The sequence below is a fragment of the Urocitellus parryii genome, chromosome 2 (genome assembly GCF_045843805.1).
Source record: "Urocitellus parryii isolate mUroPar1 chromosome 2, mUroPar1.hap1, whole genome shotgun sequence".
Taxonomy (NCBI): domain Eukaryota; kingdom Metazoa; phylum Chordata; class Mammalia; order Rodentia; family Sciuridae; genus Urocitellus; species Urocitellus parryii.
Genome location: NC_135532.1, coordinates 79,430,329 through 79,451,097, shown reverse-complemented (window position 1 = coordinate 79,451,097; position 20,769 = coordinate 79,430,329). Strand labels below are relative to the sequence as shown.

At 33.8% G+C, this 20,769-nt stretch overlaps 1 protein-coding gene and 1 non-coding gene across 2 annotated transcripts in view; one reads left to right on the top strand and one right to left on the bottom strand.

The window, feature by feature from the left end:
* The window catches only part of Pspc1 (paraspeckle component 1), a 64,826-nt gene extending 62,891 nt beyond the window's left edge, over nucleotides 1-1,935 (top strand). Inside the window, exon 9 of the mRNA XM_026394949.2 lies at nucleotides 1,206-1,935. Within this exon, the coding sequence (XP_026250734.1) occupies nucleotides 1,206-1,391 (186 nt within the window). The 3' untranslated portion in view covers nucleotides 1,392-1,935. The remainder of the gene's footprint in view (nucleotides 1-1,205) is intronic.
* An 11,002-nt stretch (nucleotides 1,936-12,937) lies between these two features.
* LOC113187224 (U6 spliceosomal RNA) lies at nucleotides 12,938-13,039 on the bottom strand. The gene has a single exon (XR_003301392.1). It is a non-coding gene; the product is annotated as a U6 spliceosomal RNA (small nuclear RNA).
* Nucleotides 13,040-20,769: the final 7,730 nt, after the last annotated feature.

The window sequence follows — 20,769 nt, the reverse complement described above, 5'->3', positions numbered from 1 at the left end:
TTTGGAAAAAATTGGGTGTGCTAACAGTTGGGAGTTTTTAAAATTGATAGTTTGTGCAGGCAGATAAGGAGATAGTATCTTTTTATCTACTATGAACAGATGGCACCTAATGCAATTAGTATTTATTCCTTTAGTAGAGGCTGAGTAAAATATCAAACGGCTAGTAAAGCCTGGCGTGTTGGCACACGTCTATAGTCACAATGGCTCCAGAGGCTGAGAAAGGAGAGTTACAGTGCAAAGCCAGCCTCAGCAACTTAGGGAGGCTCTTAGCAACTTAGTGAGACCCTGTCTCAGGGTAAAAAAGGCTGGGGATGTTGCTCAGTGGTTAAACACCTCTGGGTTCAACCTCTGGCTTAAAAAAAAAAAAGAAGGCTCCTAGTAGAAACTTCATTATTTAAAATTTTTTTTTTAGCATGTAATCATAGTAACAAAGAAGTAATTGTTCTATTTTTCTTCCCTTTCCCTGAAATTGTATACCTTATTTAAATATCACTCACTCGGTTTTATTTACATTTGTTTTACTACTATCTTCAAGGAGTTCTTTTCAACCCTTGAGATTAATATGTGTAGTTATTGTTGTGAAATTTTTCAAAAGATATGATTCAGATTTTTAATTGTGTTATTAATGGTAAGTTAATCATTTTAAAAAATTTATTTTCCCAATGCTAGTCTTTTAATGAAAACATCTCAGAAGTTTCATATTGAAATCATAAATCCTTGCGTGTGTTTGGTCTAGTGCTTTGTGTCTTAAAAGCATTGATGAAGTTTTTATGTTTATTTTTTAAAACAATATGATGCTGCTCCCCAGTTTTATTTCTCTGGGTTTTCTTTTAAAAAGAAGTACTTTTCTTTTACAGCATAATTTCATGCAGTATAAACTTTTTAAATAAAGGAATCTGAGCAATATCATAATTTTGGCTAAATATAGGCTAAAATGTCATTTGCTTATGTCATAATAACAGGTTTTTTTTTCATGAAATTGGGGCATAGCATTAGCAGTTTGTAAGTCTTCAGATGCTGCTTTTTTATTTTTAAACATAGTAACTAATTAAATTGCTCCTTTCTTCCTTCTATGTGTGATCCTGATTCTGCTGGACTTTCTGCTGAACTTCATGACACCACCACTTGGGATTTTGCCAATTTTTCTTGTCACTTTTTTTTGGTGTGTTCCAAATGGACTTCATATTTCTTATGTGGTATTATAGCACAATGATAGATTTCCCCAAGGACCGCCATCCCAAATGGGCTCACCTATGGGGAATAGAACAGGTTCTGAAACACCTCAAGCACCAATGAGTGGTGTAGGTCCTGTGAGTGGTGGTCCTGGTGGCTTTGGTAGAGGAAATCAAGGGAGCAACTTTGAAGGTCCTAATAAGCGTCGTAGATATTAAACATTCTTTCATTCCTGGCTATTTAGAAAAAAAATTTCAGTGGTATGCCTTTACACTTTTACCTGTTACCTAAAATAGTTTTATTGTTAATGTATGTAGACATAAACTTTTTCTTTTGTAAGATTTGAGGTTTTTGTATTTTTCTTTATTCATAAGCTTTGTAGATTAGAATGGTAATGATGATGCTCATCATTGTGAATGTTAAAATGTATTTGTGACTTAGCTAAATATAACTATGCCATAGTACTGTGAAATCTATGTAGTTACTTAATCTCAATAAAGAAATCATATTGGATCATTTAAAAATGTTATTGGTGGTATTCTCTTATGGTTTTACTAAACTTTGCTGTAACAGTAATAGTTTGGTTGCTTCAACTAATCCCAGCCGTTTAAAAAGTGAGAATTATTTTGCTTTTTCGTCTGTGCACATAGTCCTAAAGATAGAGAAGCTTAGTGGAAGCTAATGTCAATAAAGGGGAGATGGAGCAGTATATCTGGGGATGGTGGGCATGCATTTAATTTGTATAAACCATTGCTGTTCTGTGAAATCGGACTTGCTGCCTATATTTCGTACAGATTCTAAATATTCACATACTCTGAGAAGTTTAAGGGTATCTTTGTCCTGTGGTTTTTTTTCCCCCAAAAATAAATCTTCTGAATCTTGAAAAGAACTGTTTGAAAGTAAATCTCTTCTGCTTATAAAATAACATAGTTTTAATCTTGTCTGCCAACCTCTATTTGCTGTCAAATCTAGGTCTTACCCAATTATATAGGTAGTATTAAATTTTTAAAAAAGATTCAGTACTGTTGGATTGGCAGTTAATGAGGGTTTTTTCTGTGTGATTTTGTGGTTGACTAGGTTTCTTGAGAACATTGGTATTAAAAAGATGACTTAATTGTTGAAAATATTTTCCTATAGTTTCACTTTCCTATAAAATTTGTTTGTCATCCAGGACTCTGTGTTTCCAAGGAATATAGTTTCATATGTTGATTTTTAAAAACCTCTGATTAACTCCCTCATCTTTCAGATACCTATTTTGAATTTTGATTTTCAATATTTGGAAGAAACTGATTTTATCACATTAATGTTTATCTCAAAACAAACTCATAGATATATTTAAAAATTTGTCATGTTTATTTAAAATTACATTAAGGATATGATATGTCAAGAGCTTTGTAATGTTTTGAACAACCAATAAAAAAGTACATGTATGAAGACACACACACAAAAAAAATTACATTAAGGAACTTCCTGTTTAATTTAAACTATAAATCTAATTCACCACCCACTGATGACAGCAGTTGTTTCTCACATAACATTTTTTTGTATATATGTATATCAGACTTTTACCACCTTTCTGAAAAATAATTTGCTGTTTTTAGGTAAACAGTATGTAAATCATGCCATTTATTTTTCCCATGATGTCAGTTTTTGGTAGAGGGCATATTTTAGAAAGAAATAATCTTAGTTAATTTAAAACCTTCCATAAAAGCAGTTGGTTGTAAAGCATAATTAAGGCTTATTCTGTTGTACCAGATAATATTTTATCTGCAGTATTTCTTATTATATATTTTTGTAGTCAGAACAGTGTGTTTGGAATTATTGTCTAAAACTTGGAATATTGACAAGCTTTTTTTTGGGCAGTTCTTTGAAAACAATTAGAAAATAATAGTCAAAAGACTTATTACTATTTTTCTTGAGTGTAAGGTGGCAGAGAGTGGAATTTGTTTTAATTTGTGATACTAACTTGGATATGAGGACTTTTAAAATTAATTACAGTTTTAAGTGATATTTATCGCACTTAAGTACCTTTCATATAACGTGTTTTATTTATCTAATCCTCCAGTAATTTTTAGCATTGTATTTCATTCAAAACTGAATTCAGATTGGGAGAAACTTGTTCCTTTGATGTTAATACCAAGCTACCTTTTGCCAAGGCTGTGAAGTTCTGTATGATACATTCAAGAACATTTGAAAGCCAGTGCACAAAGATTTCTTAATCTCCTGAACATCCTAGTGTCCGGGCTCAACTCTGGCTCCAAGAACAGAGTTCTACACAGCTTTTCCCCTGCATCAAGAAAATCCTTGTTCCAGTACTTACCAAGTTTATCCTGGGAACAGTCAGCTTCTGAGTGACAGTCAAGTGGAGCATCTCTGAACTCTTAGTTATTCAGTTGTTAGTGTTTTTGTATAGTTAAATAACTTCATGGCTGGTAATTCAATATTTTTTCTTGTGAATTAGTATGCCAAGGAACATTTTTTGAATGTCATTTACATAAAAGTGGTAGATATAAAAATGAAGAGAAAATTCAATAGTGTTAGCTTTCTAAATAAGTATGAAGTTGTCTTATATGCTATCATTTTTTTACATAAAAAGATTAATATGAAATAATTATAATAATCACAGTGGGTTTTTTTGCGGAGGGGGGGTGTATGTGTGTGTGTGATGATTTTAAGTACCAATTTTAAAGTCTTCGGGATTTAGGTTTCATATGCTTTCTGTAGTTAAAATGTGTAAAATAAATGTACTTTGATTTTTCTAATTCTTTTATTCTAGCAGTGTATTTTGTTGGAATTTCCCCCATTTTTGTTCATTTTGAAAGCAAATGAATTGATGTTCTTGACAGATGTAGCTTTTAAAGTAGTTTGGTTTACTGATATTTCATAGATATAATTTGTTATTCTGTGAGTTTAAAAATTTTTTTTCTTAGATCAGTGCTGAGCATTAAGTCAAAAGAGATTAAATATTTGTTTTTAATTCTACAATAGTATATTAGGGGAAATAATCCATAATTGCTGTTTAATGGAAATTATCAACAAGGACAAAAACTTTGGCTTTTGTTTTGCAAACAGTAAATTATACTTTTATGGTTTATTAAAGACATACTTTTTAAATATTTCAGTAGCTTTCTCTTTATGCATGAAGTGTAATAATTGATAAATATCACTATGAATGACTAAAAGTCACTAATTCATGGTGGTTGATGGTTACAGTATACATTCTGAAGGAGAAAGAAGACAAATGTGTGATTGAAATGACGAGTTGTGAAAGAATGCAGTTGAAAGAATGTGATCGAAGTGTGGAAAAAGATTTAAAAGGATTGAAATTTAGTGTCAAATGGTACTAGTCAAAAATAGAAGGGCCATGTCATTTTGAAAACAACAGAGGATGTAGTTTCCTGGAGAGAGAGAGATATTTAAATGTTTTTTGTATAAGAGTTTTGTTGCAATATCTAATATGATTTTCAGAGGATTGCAGTGATTTTAAAAATCGAATCTCTTACTTTCAAGAATAAAATGATGAATTCTTGTTTATAAGACCCAGTAGTAAATATTTTACTGTATTCACTTTCTGATTAGATTGTTTGTAGTCATGGGCTTTTGGCGGGAGAAGAAAAGACAAATACCTCTACTGTTACTTCTGCTGTAAATATTTCAATACCAAGCTGTTGAAAGTGAGGACATTTTTAAGGCCAGTTTCATACCAAAGAATACTGATCTCCATATATCAAAGCAAAAAGTGCATTTCTTAAGTTATATATACCAGCATAGGTTTATTTTATCATAAAATGCTCATATAATTAAATAAATTAGCAGTCCCCTTATACTTTTATAGAAGACCATTGTCTCATTTTCATAAGCCTTTATGACTTAATTTTTAACAATAGGAAATAATTGTCTTATGTTCCCTTTACATATTTTCCAAAGTTGTATAAAACAAAACATGCATACAGTTCTTTCACAGTTGACCTTCTGATCAAGTAGTTTAGATTCTAACTCTGAAATAACAAAAAATTGCAGAAATTTCTGTGTCAGGTCTTTAAAATCTGGATTTATGTGTTACATATTTCCTTTTAAAACTATCAAAAGTGGTATTTTATGTGTTGTAAAAAACATTTTGAGGTTTTTGTTGTTGTTTCCTGGTAACTAAATAACAGTATTAATTATTGAAGTTTGAAACTTAAGAAAATATTTAAAGGCTCTACCATAGTGCTGTGTTATCTAAGCATTTTATTTGCCCTCTTTGTCTTTTTTTTAGTACCTGTTTAGTTTATAATACCTATAAAAGACCTCTTTGTTGAACTTATTTGGTTATATTTTTATTTTAGCATGTGTTTTCTATATTTTGATTTGTCTTTGGAGAAACAAAAGCTTATTATTTCTGGTTTGAAGTTATTAAAATTCTTAACATGATGTAGCCAGAGTTCATGTATATACATTTGGAGAGAATTCAAATATATTGTATTATGACTTGAAGCACCATTATTGTTACCAACTCTTCCTCTTCCTCTGCAGCAAATACTTTTGTTGATTCTAAAAGAAATCCAAATCATAATTGTTTTTCAATTTCTTTTTCTGGGTTAAAGAAATGAGCTTTAGAAGTAATGGTGTTCAGCTTGTTAGTGTCTATAAAATTTTACTTATCTCTTAGAGGTATATATTCACCCAGATTTCATGTTATACCCTTCACACCCAAAGTTAAAATAGAATTAGTAGAAGTAGGAAGAATTAAGTGGAAGTTTACTTGTTTGAACATATAAATTTTTTCCCTTTTTAAAAATATTCCCCATATTTTAAAATAATTTAGTTGAAATTTTTTTTTGGTTATTCTTTAAATACAGGACCCTGCCTTATATTGACAGCAATGTAAGTGGACCTCGAATTTCTTAAATACTATATGTAAGTGGTTTGTTGTTTGTGGTGAAGACTTTAAAATTGATAATTATATGTATTTTTTCTAGTTCTTAGACAACTTCACATTTTCATTTTATATTTGTATTGTGTATCTCTTTGTATGTGAGCTACTGTCAAAAATTTCATAGCCACAATCAAGTTTTGTATTTTTCCCTGGATCTATGAGGTATACTTTTCATGTTTTAGGTTCTTTTATGGAAAAAGACATTAATATTTGTCAACTGACCAGGCTTTTGTGAATATGAATGAGATTTTGTGTACGTTTTTGGATTTTATAAGAACTATGTAAATATAATCCTTTGCCTTATTATTTGTGCCATGTTTGGACTATGAGTTACCTGCGTTTTTATTTTTATATGACTATTGAAATAATTTATTTTTGCGAATTATCTCAAGTTTGGAAGTGCAGAAAACATCTTATTGTACATTAGTTAGAGTAATTGTTCATTTTTTCTTCAGAGTATTTGCACATTACTAGATAACATAAACCAATATCAAATTTGAGATGTTCCTTAGTTAAATATGGTGGTTAGTGTTTTTATGTAATGAAAAACTAAACTGAATATCACATAGTCATTCTGTAAATTCTGTCCTTTCTGGTGTTAGAGACAATCCCAGTAATTTGCTCTGTAGTATTTCGCATATTTTAATTTTTTGAGCTAATTAGAACTTTGTGCATATTCCCAGACTTGACTATTTTATACATTGGCATAACTTTGGTGTCAGTTTAGCAAACTGAAAATGACTGGAATAATCATCTAGAAAATCATATTTTCTTAATCAGATAGGATTTATGGGGAGCCATGCCATTTAGAATTTTGCCATGAGCATTGATTTATTGTAGTAGTTGGTATTCAGAGGTTGTACTATATGTGTTGGGCACTTATGTAGGACTTACAGTACAATAGTGGAAGAAATTCATTCTCTAAATTAAGGAAAGCAGCCACAGACATTGTTCTAAAGTGGTGGTTATCAAAACTTAAGCATGCTGTAGAACCACCTGGGAGGCCCATTTAAAAAAAAAAAAAAATCTCTGGGCTCTCCACTCAAAAGTTTCTGATTCAGTAGGGCAGAGGTGGAACCAAAGCATGTGCATTTCACAAGTTCCTAGGAGATGTTGATGCTTGTAGAGAAAGAAAAAGAAAAAAGAAAAGGCATAGTAGCAGTTTTTGATAGTGTTGTTTTGCTGTCATACTTTACTGTTCTAGTACATTGTAGGTTGTTAGAATCCTTGGCCAGTCATTGAGACAATCTAAAACACCACCCAAACATTTCCACTTGTTGCCAGTTGAAAAACACTGCAAAAGTTTATTATTTTTGACTAAGAAATGTACTAGCTACTAAGTGCCCCATAATATATGATGTGTGTTTCTTACGATTTTTGCAAGTAGGGTTTTATTGTTAGGCTTACAAACTCAGTTTTTCTAAGAAATACAGAAAATATTTTGAAAATTTTATAAAATAAAAGACTTTCACTAAGCTGATTTTCATCTGTCCATATAATTATCAGAGACAAGACAGTGTAACAATCTTGTTTTTATACCAGTGTTTTTAGACATGCTTATGCCTGATGGGAGAAGGTGCTAGAATGATACCATTTTTATGGATTAAAATGATTGCTTGACTTTTACTTTGAGTTTTTCTTTTACTTTTCTAGATTAAAGATAAAATATTATTTCTTAAGCATATTTACATCATAAGCATATCAAACATTTCACTTGCTTTGTAGCTTCATTCTTTGTTAGTTGGTTTAGAAAGTAATCCTCATTACAGTTCAGTAGGTGGACATCTTTTAATAATTTAATGGTAAAAGTTTATAGCCCTGTGAGAAAAATTTGTGGCAATATACATTTGTGTGTGTTTTTAATGTTTATTCAAAATTATGTAGTATCTTTAAAAATTAAATTAGCCCATAATGAGAATACATAGTTGTTATTATGGAAAATATTTTCTTCCCTAAAATTGTAACTATAAAAACAATAACCAATTTTGAGCCTTTCAGTGTATTGGATGATTAACTTTGGCAAATATAATCTTAAGATCTGTACGGGAAATACTAAAAGAGTATTGCTAATTGTGATCCAGATGTTACCTGGGTATCTCTCTGGTCCACGGCCACCCTAGCATAGATTTATCATCTCTTGATTTTTTCCCAGGAAATGTACATTGATAAAACAACTTCTTCTTTTTTGTATTAGGGATTGAACCTGGGGGCACTTAACCAGCCCTTTAAAAAAATATTTTATTAGAGACAGACTCTTGATGAGTTGGTTAGAGCCTCAGTAAGTTGCTGAGGCTGGGTTTGAAGTCGCAATCCTCCTGCATCAACTTCCCAGGTTGCTGGGATTATAGGCATGAGCCTCTGCATCTGGTGATAAAACATTTTGTAAAGTAATGATGGGTTTAGCACTGTGAAGGATCATTTATCTGTGACCAAGAAAGTCATCCCATCTGCCTTTTTATTTATTAACGTTGTGCCAACACACACCCTGTTTTATCTTTCTGTTCAGTAGTCAGATTCCATGCAGTTTGCAAGCCCAGGACCAAGATGCTAGGCCACTTCTACTGAAGGGTGGTGGTGGCTTATTAACCTATTTTCCAAATGAGTAATTTTCATGCAGGCTAAGTGAGAAAAAGCATTTAAAAAATTATGTAGGTAGTAGATTACTTAACATGTTTTTCACATTGAATAATCAAATCATTTATAAATTCTCTGACACTAAAATGATTTAAAGCTCTACAAAACTCAGTGCTTACCTTTACTTTTATGCACATGCAGGAACAAATGGTAAATGTTAAAAATGAAATTGCCTTGAATTTTCTACTTGACATCCTGTAAATTACTGAACTCTGATTTCGCATATGGTTCCTTCCTCTACCTCCTTGCATATTTACCAGCCTCACTATTATCTCACTCTAAAGCTGTAAGAATTTTAGATTATATTTGATCTGTTGCTGGTTTTTAGATTTATGCATGATGATAAATTGAGGAAAATAAAACTTTTTTTAGTTGTATGTTGTGCCACATTGACCTTTATCTTGTGCCATTATATTAAAAAATAGTATGGGGAAGATCAAAAGTTTTGGGAAACTGACAAGCTTGGGAGTGTAGAAGTGGGGAAATACAATATAGAAAATGGATATTCACATTTTTAGTTTCTGCTTTGAGATATGATGTGCTTAGTGTATGTATTATTTAGGTTAGAGGTAAGGTAAACTAAGATTTGGGAGTTCATTCTGTTTAAACTTAAGAGTTGATGAAAAATTTCTTATATTGGTGAAAATGCAGATTGATCTTTGGAATTACCTGACTGTGGAAGAACACTACCTGTCACAACCAGTTTCTAATTCCTTTTTCTTACAGGTCTTATTTATATGAGCATTGATACACTTGTTAAGTATTAGGAACATTTGAAAGTCTTATTTAAATACACAGATGCTATATTGACAGTTGCTATATTTCTTGAAGACTGGGTATGCTGGATACAACTGTGAACCCAATGGGCTAGTCTTTTGCCCTAATTTGTGTTCTAGACCTAGAAGAGCAAATAAAGTGGAAATGTCTTATCTAGTATAATCTTACCAGTATTATCTCAAGCATTGAACATACTTTTGGGTATATGAATCTACTTTTGTATCTTCAGTTTTACATAATACAAATACGAATATAAGTATTTCTGAAGAGAGTTCATCTGAATTGGATGTGGAAAGGCATAGTATAAAGACTAGAATGTAAAACAGAGATCTCTAACTCATATACTTGCCTGTTAAAATGATAATATTTGATGCTTGATGGAATAGGCTATTAAGCTAATTTCACCTTTTACTTTTTATATCTCCTTTTAATGTGGTGTCCAGGAGAATTAAAACTGCATGTCTTCAGTTATTTTTCTTCAGTACAGTGTTGGTCTAGAGGAGTAACTTTGTCAAAGTCTTATTGCTTCCTTTCATGATTGTAATACCAGAATCCCATTGTACAGTCATTATATAATTCATTTATTATTATTACCTTTAAAAATGAATAATGTTGGGTTGTACATTTACCACTTAGTGTTATTGCAAGGTCAGTTTCCTATAGTATAATTAAATGATGTTTTCCCTACTGTAGGAAAGGAATTTGAGCTCCCAGGTTTTAGGAAGTCAGTTGTATATGTTAATGTTTTCACTTTTTTGTTTTTGGTGGTGGGGGTCAAACCCAGGGCCTCCAGCATATCGGGCATGTGCCCTACCATGGAGTATACCTCTGGCTCCCTTTTCACTTTTATTCTTTTCTTTTGTGTTTATTATCTACTTGATAATATCCATAAAATATTCTAGCAAATTTAATACCTGAAAACTTGTGACAGTCAAGATTTCTCTAATACTCGTGTGAGGTTATCTGTTCATTTAGAATATTAGACCTAAAAGAGTGGTAACCTTACCTACCATATAGTGATTTATTCTCATTTAGTAGCAAGTCATTATTAAATGTTTGCTTGGTGGATGAGTAACACCAGTTGTATGACAGGCATGGTGTTTATTAATAATGTAAAAATGCACAGAATAAGGCCCCCTGCTCTCTTGGAATTTGAAGTTTAATGGACATAAGTAGACTTGTAAGTAAACAGTATATTAATAAAATGCATAGAAAATGCTCTGAAAACTAAGATGCACATATTCATTTATTTGGGGGAGACTGCACCAGGATGATAACCTTTTAGCAGCTCTTAAAGGTGAGTAAATACTTGCCAATTGTAGCTTTTTGGACGGGTAGTGGTCAAAAGAGCTAATGGCAGTTAACAGAGACCCTGAACAGGTAATGAGAAGATGTCTTAGGAAGTGAGGCTGGAGTGGTAGAGAACAGACAAGAAGTAAAGTTTAGGGACCAAGGATGTAGTTCAAAGGTAGAAATGTGTTCTTTGTATGCATAAGACTATACGTTTAATTGCCAGGGTGTGTGCACACAGACATACATGCACGTGGAAAGTTGGAATAAGATTGTTATTGATCCAAGTTTAGGTTTTTATCTTTCAGATGACTGGGAGTCAGTGTAGATATTTTAAGTTTTAGAGTGACTGGATCAATAATAATGATGTAGAAAGCAGATGGACTGCATTGATCACTTACCTATCTCCTAACATTTCTATGATATTCGAAAGGATATTTAGAGGCAATGAGGACTGTGCATATTCCAGATATGTATAATTAAGAGAGGGCGAATTTAACTGGGACTAATTATTGGGATGAAGGAGGCAAGTGTTCTAGTAGTTTCTAGTTTGAAAGATGAGAGGTTATTAACAACAGCAAAGGTAAGTGTTTTCAGGATTGGTAGTAAAGGGATATAGCCCTTAAGTAAAAATGAAGGTGTAATCTATGGATTAATGTTTTGGGTTTGAGTGCTTCTAGGTGGTTGAAATTATAAACACTAGAAAACCTCTGCCTGGTAAATAAATAGTATTCTCGTGGCACCATCTATCACTGAAGGTGATGACTACAATTCTTCTTAGCCATTCTGTTTTGTTTGTTTTTTTATTTGCTCTTGCAATTTACTGTCACAAAATATCTAATGCATCCTTTTAAAACAACAACCACATCCTGGTCCTATCACTGAATTATGTCTCCAACCCTTTTTGATTTTATTTTGAGACAATATTTCACTAATTGGCCCAGGCTGGTCTTAAACTTGTGATCCTCCTGCCTCAGACTTCTAAGTCGCTAGGAATTATAGGCATGCACCATCTTGCCCATTATTCCTTTGCTTTTTCAAATGTAGTAGCTTTCTATCTGAATTAAAACCAAATTGTATTGTAGGGCTTTATTTAATCCCCCCCTCCCCCAAGTCTACCTTTTTAACACTATCTACATTCCCTGACCCTTGCTCACAAAATCTAAGGTGATTCCTCCCTCTTCCAGATAACTTTTTAATGTATTTTAAAAATATATTTTTAGTTGTAGGTGAACACAATACCTTTATTTAATTTATTTATATGTGATGCTGAGGATACAACCCAGTGCCTCACATGTGCTAGGCAAGTGCTCTACCACTGATTCACAACCCCAGCCCTCTTTCAGTTATTTTCATAGGTCTCATCCAAACAGAATTTCATGTCACCTCTTTTCATTCATGTCACTTCATCAGCATATGATACTTATTTGTGCCTACATTTTGTTTGTCTTCATTAGTATTCATACACAATGCTTGTCATTAAGTAGATTGCCCTCTGTGTCCATGAGACCCATAGTTATGGGTTTAAGCAAACTCAAATTGAAATGTATATTGAACATGTATAAATATTTTGTTATTGTTCCCTACACAATACACTATAATAGCTGTTCATATAGTATTTACACTAATAGTAACTATAAGTAACTCAAGATGGAAGTATAGGAGGAATATGTGTAGGTTTTATGAAATTCTTTTTTAAAAAAATATTTATTTTTTTTAGGTGTAGATGGACACAACACAATACCTTTATTTTTATGTGGTGCTGAGGATCGAACCTGGGTCCCGTCCACGCTAGGCAAGCGCTCTACGGCTGGGCCACAATCCCAGCCCTGGTTTTATGAAATTCTATACTGTTTATTAAGGGACTTGACCATTCATCCATTTTGGTATCCGAGGGGTTTCCTAGAACCAGTCCCCTGAGAATTCCAAAGAATGGCTGTATTTCTTGCTTTTTTTTTTTAAACTGGCAATTGAGCCCAAGAGTACTTAGTCTCTGAGTCACACCTGTAGCCCTTTTAAAATATTTTCTTTGCTAAGTTGATGAGTCCGGCTTTAAACTTGTGATCCTCTTGCCTCAGCCTCCCAAGCCTCTTAAAGGCATGTGCCACCACAATGTTTTTTGTTTTTTTTTTTTCTCTTTTTTCTTCAAATATGGAAGGCTTCCTGAATTTGTGTCATTCTGGCACAGGGGCCATGCTAATCTTTTCTGTATTGTTTCAATATTATGTGTGCTGCTGAAGTGAGCATGAATGGCTGTGTTTCTTAAACTGATCTGAGGAAATTTTCAGGAGAAAAAAATGGAGTAATGACCTAGATTGAAAGAGTAGAGTTTTTTGATGTTGTTTTTTGTATTTGTTTTTTAGTTGTAGTTGGACACAATACCTTTATTTATTTATTTTTATGTGGTGCTGAGGATCGAACCCAGGGCCTCACATGTGCTAGGCGAGCGCTCGACTGGTCAGCCCCAGCCCCAGCCCCAGCCCTATGAGTAGAGTTAATATAACAGTTTGTGTGGATGAGAATCCCACATTTATTTATTCAACAAATATTAATGAGCCTTTTTGTCTCAGCCTATGTGTATAATAGTTAAGAAAATGGAATTGGGCCTCATCTTTAAGTTTGAAGTTTAGTGGGTGACAAATGGGAAGAAAGTCCATAAAGACAACTTCACTATTGCTTTGGAGGGTCAGAGCAAGAAGAGCCAGCCAAGAATGTGAGTAAACCAAGTTTTGAATAAAATTTGGCTAAAAAGAAGAGCCACCACCATGCTGTCTTAGCAAAAAAAGGAAAGAAAAATACAAAATTGGGGTGAAAGATGAGAATCAAGACATCTTGCTCAAAGGATGGAGATTGGGTGAGGTTGGCAATATGGCAGAAGACAAATTTTTAACATTTGAAATAAAATGTGAAACCAAAATCATAGCGTATGTTCTGTGTATTATCTCTACCAAATATGTGTGTGTTGGATCCACAAATACGAAGACCAAAGGACCTAGAAGTAAGTTTAAAAGACCAACATAAAGTCTCTCCAGGAAACTGGCCTTTTTTTCTAATTGATAATAAAATGAAAGCTACTGGTTTTATAAGTTTATATATTTTCCTTTCATATCTTCCCTTGATACTTATTGAAGAGAAGATTGAAACCAACTGAAGTGCAAAGGTTGGCTTCTTGAAGCAACTAGCCAGTAAATACTCAGAAAGGCTTTCTAGTAAATTGCAACTTGAAGTCATTGATGAGTTCATCTATATAAACTTCCTGTAGGCGAGGATTGTACAGACTTTTGTGTATAGTAGTGGTCTAATTATGTTAACTTTCTAGCAATTTGTAACTTTAACATGACAAAGTTGTTTAGATTTCTGGAAGAAATAATTCAGTAAAAGTCTTATATTCTGAAGGAGTACCTAATTGTCTTGGCAGGTTTGGATAAATTAGTTGGGTATTGTTACCAAGGCAGATTTAAAAACTATCTTTTACAAATATAAGGGGAGAGCACATAATTCATAGTTCTCAAAACATTTCTCTGAATTGGTCTTTTGTGTTAATAGTCCCTATTTAAGAGTAAATTATTCAGGTATTTTCAAGTGTTTGTAAAGATCACCAGGTTCCCTTCTGTTCCCCTCTGTTTTCGGTTGCTTACTTCCTTTATCACAGTCTTTGAGTTTATTACTAACCAGTTTGACGAACTTTGAGGATTTTAAAAATTACCTGTAGCATACACATTGCTTGCTTTTCTGGGTTGCTTTTGTAATTATGATTTTAAATATTTCCAGAAGAAACATCAAATTAACATTTTTCATAATTGTATAGTAGACATTCTTGCATTTTGGTTTTTATCTTCATTTGCTAAATAAACCAAGTATATTCGTTTTAGTATCCTTATAATTTTTTAAAAAAATATTTATTTTTTTTAGAAGTAGTTGGACACAATACCTTTGTTTTATTTTTATGTGGTGCTACGGATCAAACCCAGGGCCTCGCACGTGCTAGACGATCACTGTATCACTGAGCCACAATCCCAGCCCCTTTGTAGATTTTTAAGAAGGGAATGACAGCAAGTCTGGAGACTTAATAAGTTTTACGGTTTTGCCATTTCTTCTCTTGATCTAAGAGATGATGAAAAGTTGGGAGATAAATTATATAATGCAACACTTGGAAAGGATTTGAAATTTTTTTCAAGATTACAGTGGCTCAGTGGTAGAGTGCTTGCCTAGCATGTGTGAGGCACTGGGTTCGACTCTTAGCACCAGATACAAACAAACAAATAAATAAATAAATATTAATAACTAACATTTTTAAAAAGGATTATATTACACATTTTTGAAGTATATGACTGGTTTAACATTAAATGAACACTGACTATTAATTCATTTTTCGTGTTTGTCATTTAGCATTTACTTTCCTTTGGATAACACATTCACAGACACAAAATAGCTTGGTTACTAAAGTTTGGGCAATCCAGTGAGTTTTGCTTTTTTGTGTGGGTATTTATCAACATGTCACAATTGTATATGTCTTCTATGTTATGTGTCTTTTGAAGTACAAATAAATGGAATCAAGTCAAGTTAACCAAAACTGTTACAATTTTTTATAAAAGTAATATAATATGCAAGGTATATTTTAATACATTTAATAGAACCATGACTAAAATTGTCTATCCTTTTACTAAAGGGGGAGGAGAACAGGTTTTTAAGACTTAATAATTAGCTGTTGGAACTATTATGTATACATTTTTCATATATTTTATTCTTGGATTCAGTATTTTACTATTAACTTTCCATGATTTTTATCATCATATCTTGGCTCCTTTCGCCACCCTGAGACTTCCCTGTGGAGGCCTTTATTTTTCTGCTTGTATCTTAAGTGTTTACTGGAGCAGTACTACTCCCTAGGGACTGCTGTGCTTCTTAGGGATGGAAGTGCTTGGCTGGGGTAACATTAAATGAACATTTGACAATTCATTATGACAATTAACTACCATTTTTTTCTGTTGTCCTTTTAATGTGTATTTTCCTGTGGGTAGCATATTCATAAACAAAACATCCTGGATACTAGCACAGTCAAGTTTCTCTTTGGGTGTTATTACATTATTAAAAGTAATTTAAATACAGGTTGAGCATCCCTAATCTATAATGGATCAGAATCTGAAACTTGAGTACCAACATGATGCCACAAGTGGAAAATTTTACACTTGACCTCATGTGATTGGTCACCTTAAAAATATATTATTGCTTGGGGCGGGGTTGTGGCTCAGTGGTAAAGTGCTTGCCGGCATGTGTGTGGCACTGGGTTCAAGCCTCAGCGTCACATAAAAATAAATACATAAAATAAAAGATATAAAAAATATATTATTGCCAGAATGGTGGTGCATGCTTGTAATCCCTGCAACTGGGGAGACTTAAGTTCAAGACCAGCCTCAGCAACTTAGCAACATTCTGTCTTTAAAAAGAAAGAAAGAAAATTGCCTTCATTAAGTTGTATGTGAAACCTAAATTAATTTCATGTTTATATTTGGGTCCCACCCCCCAAGATACCTCATTATGTATATGTGAATATTTTAGAATCCCACCCCCTGAAAAATCCCAGATCCCAAACACTTTTTGTCCCAGGCATTTGGATGATGTATGTTCAACCTATATTAAAAGGCAAGTTTAATGTGAAAGTTTTGTTGCAATCATGATATAGGGTATAAACTAACATGAAGATATAATCAAATAAGCTAACAATAAAATAGATGATTTTTCGAAGTTGTATAGAGTGATGTGAATGAATTGCAAGAAATTGTTATTACATTTGCAGAAAGCATGGATTGCTTTTGCTTAGTTAAGAAGATACTAGCAGTGGTGTTAGAATATGAATTCTAGTTCTATAGTAGGTATGGGTGACATGGAATATAAGTTTCATTTAACAAGTATTTGCTCCGTGAAAAACCAAGGCAGGGGCTGGGGTTGTGGCTCAGTGGTAGAGCACTTGCCTAACATGTGTGAGGCACTGGGTTCAATTCTCAGCACCACATTGGAAAATAAATAAATGAAATAAAGTCATTATGTCCAGTTACAACTAAAAATATTTTTAAAAGGTGTGGGGGTTGCTGGGATTGTGGCTTAGTGAGGCACTGGGTTTGATCCTCAGCACCACATAAATGTAAATAAAGAAATTGTGTCCACCTAAAAAACTAAAAAATATTTTTAAAAAAAGGCAGCTAGTGTGGGGTAGATGGTATGTGATCCTGTCTTCTAGCAACCCCCAAACCATTAGTTATAAAACAATGCAGGAAAGGTCTAAGAGAGAATAGGAAAGGATGGTAAGCATCAATAGGGATAGTTGCACCTTTTAATAATCAACTTGAGATTTTTACTACATGTACATGTAGAAAAAAGAAAAAATTTAAGAATGAATACAAAAGTGTTGTAATTTTATAGGTGTGTTGTGGGATTTGGGGAGGTGGAAATGCTCAAGTATCTGAGATGAGTTGTATCTTTTTTTAGTGTGTGTGTGGGGGAGCTGATCAGAGAGTGTCTACATGAAGAAAGGCTGAGAGCTCATAAATATGTACAAAGCTAGTAGGAACCCAAAATGAGACTGGATAACTAATCAATTTAGAAGCCATTAGGGAATTTTGGCAATAGAGGACTACTTATATCAGACGTTGTGGTAAGTTCTTGTAGTATTAGCTACTTTTAAGAGGCAGAAGCAGGAGTTTGATACCAGCCTGGACAATATAGCAAGATCCTATCTCAAAGGAAAAAAAAATACAGAATTCAGATAAATAACTAGTGATTTGAGGAAAGATGGATTTACAGGATGCATTTACAGGCAGGGAAAGCAATTGAAATAACAGGCAATAGGGTTGGGGAAGAAGGGCAGAGATCAAGAATTGCCAACTGAGCCTGGGGGACGTGGTTCAATGCTTGCCACGTACCACTTGGTACCAAACCGGCAGGACTTGGGGACTGTAATTGGATGTGTGAGGGGTTTGTTCATAAGAAAGAAGGCTGCAGGGCCTTGGGATGTGGCTCAAGTGGTAGCGCGCTTGCTTGGCATGCGCGGGGCGCTGGGTTTGATCCTCAGCACCTCATAAAAATAAAGATATTATGTCCACCGAAAACTAAAAAATAAATATTAAAATTCTCTCAAAGAAAGAAAGAAAGAAAGAAAGAAAGCTGCAATTAGGATTTTTTTACCTGAATGTCAGGTAATTTTGATATTGCCCACTTTTAAGTATAATTAGGAAGGGTGAGGGTCAAGCTTTTCTGACACTTCAAAAAGTGTTCAGCATATAAACCCTGGTGTTTAAGAAAAGGTCTTGGCTGGATATTTTTTGATTATCAGTAAGGGAAATGAAAATAGCAGGATAGGATTTATATAGATTAGGGTGGCTGAAATATCCTTTTATACATCTGTAAACTAAGCTGTTTATTTAGATCTTGCAGCAGTGGGTTAACTGGGACTCATACTGCAATACATCTAAATCCCTATTTCATAGAAGTCAGTAATTGCATTAATTAGGTACTGAAACAAGCATGTTAAAGATGGGGACATTTATTATAGATGGTGTTATTTATACTTTGTCAATGGCCGGCATGAGGAAATGTGGAAACCAGAGGTGGGCTAACACCTGCTCCCTCTTTTTCCTGAAATCCTCCTTTGAGATCTAGAAATGACTCCTTTTTATATCATTTTATCATTGAGATCTAATAAAATCAACCAACCTTTGCAGGTCACAGTGGTGCATGACCGTAATCCGAGCTACTCAGGAGTCTAAGGCAGAAGGATCACAAATATAAGGCCAGCCAAAGCAACTAAGCAAGACACTGTAAAAAAATAAAAAAAGGTTTGGAATGTAGCTCAGAAGTAAAGTACCCCCCAAATAAAACAAACAAACAAACAAAAAAAAACACACCAGCCTTCCAATACTACTTATGCATAAACTATATTTTTAAATCTGAAAAATAATATGCACCCAGTACACAAAATACAAAGTGTCACAAAATGTGAGTTTCCTTATGCTATCTACTGTGTACCCAGCTTCTCTATCCAAGGGCAGCCATTGTTTAGTGGTTTCTTTTGTATCTTTCTAGAAGTTCCTATGCATTTAGACAATAATTTATTTTATCATATATACAAATGTAAGCATGCTTGCTTCTACAGCTGTACTATTTCCCTAATAATTTTGGAGATTGTTCCAAATACATGCATACGAGACATTCTTTATTCTTTTTTACACTTATTGTTCAATATGTACCAGATCTTTATTAGGTAGTTTATAATTTGTGCCCCCCCATCTTAAAACATGTAATATGTCTTTGGATATGCATTACAGGGGACGTGTCTGAACAGGGGTAGGACTCCTCATGGAATTTCTTGTTCATTAGGTCTCTGTATATAATACATCTTTCTGTATATCCTGACTATGTTAAGAATTTTTTGTTTCCTGCAGTCTCAACCAATACATAAAATCAATAAAGATCAGACACTGGTAAAACTGATGGGATTATTGCAGATGAAAATAAAAGTTTGGAAATAAAAATTATAAATAGAACTTGGGAGAGCTCTGAAGTTAACTAGTAAGAATTCTAGAAATCAAGAGACCTAAACCTTAATACTTAAGGGCTGGGGCAATGAAAGTGCTTGTTTCTTGGTCATATTATTATAGGTTGGAGAAATAGACATGTCTTATCTCATATAGTCACGGAAGGCCCCTCTGAGGACTTTAGCTTGTACCTGAACGATCAGAGACTTACAAAAGCTGTAAGTGTCCAAGATGAGGGAACAGAGAAGGAAATGTTTTGTAGCAGAGGCTTTTTCCAACTTTTATCCCCCCTCATTATGGTTCCCTCCACAGACGCCTTTTTAGACATTTTTTTCTAATTGATTCCCCTCCAGTGAGATGGACAAGCCAGTTAACTGCTTACGTACTCTATATGCTACATCTGTGTTAAGACAAAACATAGAACTTTGTCCCCCCACCCAGCTAACTTTCTCCCGTATGTGGGTGATTATTGCTCCACTGAGAATGCAAGATTCAGAGCATTGCCATGGTAATTAAGATTATTTTCCTTCAATGAAATGAGAAATCATTGTAGAGATTTGGGCCCCCGGTAATAATAATGTGATCTAGTTTATGTTTTAGAAAAGAACAGTTTTAGCTTCTCATGGAGAACTGAGCGGAAGGAGAGCCAAATGAAAGTAGTGGACCATTTAGACCAGTAAGGAGAGATGACAGGTGATGGTGGCTTGTCTGTAATAACCACTACTAAAGATAGATTCATTAGAGGAGATAGAATAAAATGGATATAGTGGGCTGGGGTTGTGGCTCAGTGGTGGAGCACTTCCCAGGCATGTGTGAGGCACTGGGTTCTACCCTCAGCACCACAGAAAAATACATAAATTGTGTCCATCTGCAACTAAAATTTTTTTTTTTAAAATATGGATATAGTGCTGGACGGTAACACATGCCTGTAAACCCAGCAGTTTGGGAGGCTGAGACAGGAGGATCCAGAGTTCAAAGCCAGCCTCAGCAATGATGCTAAGCAACCTAAGGTGCTAAGTGAGACCCTACCTCTAAATAAAACACAAAATAGGGTTGGAGATGTGGATCAGTGGTTGAGTGCTCCTGAGTTCAATCCCTAGTACCCAAAGAAAAGAAAATAGTATTAGTGGGTATCAATAAAAATTGCCTATGGAGGGCTGGGGATATAGCTTAGTTGGTAGAGTGCTTGCCTTGCATGCACAAGACCCTGGGTTCAATCTCCAGCACCACTTAAAAAAATTATATAATTATCATAAATTATGTATACATGTATATGTATGTGTCTCCTATGGAACCCATAGAATTGTAGGAAACATTGAGAAATGAGAAACTCAAGTTTGATTTTGATCCTTGCTAAGGTACTCAAACGGCCTTGAATTTAGAATCCTCTGGAGTAGCTGAGGTTAAAGGCTTAAGCGACTACACTTGGCTATTACTGATTTTGTG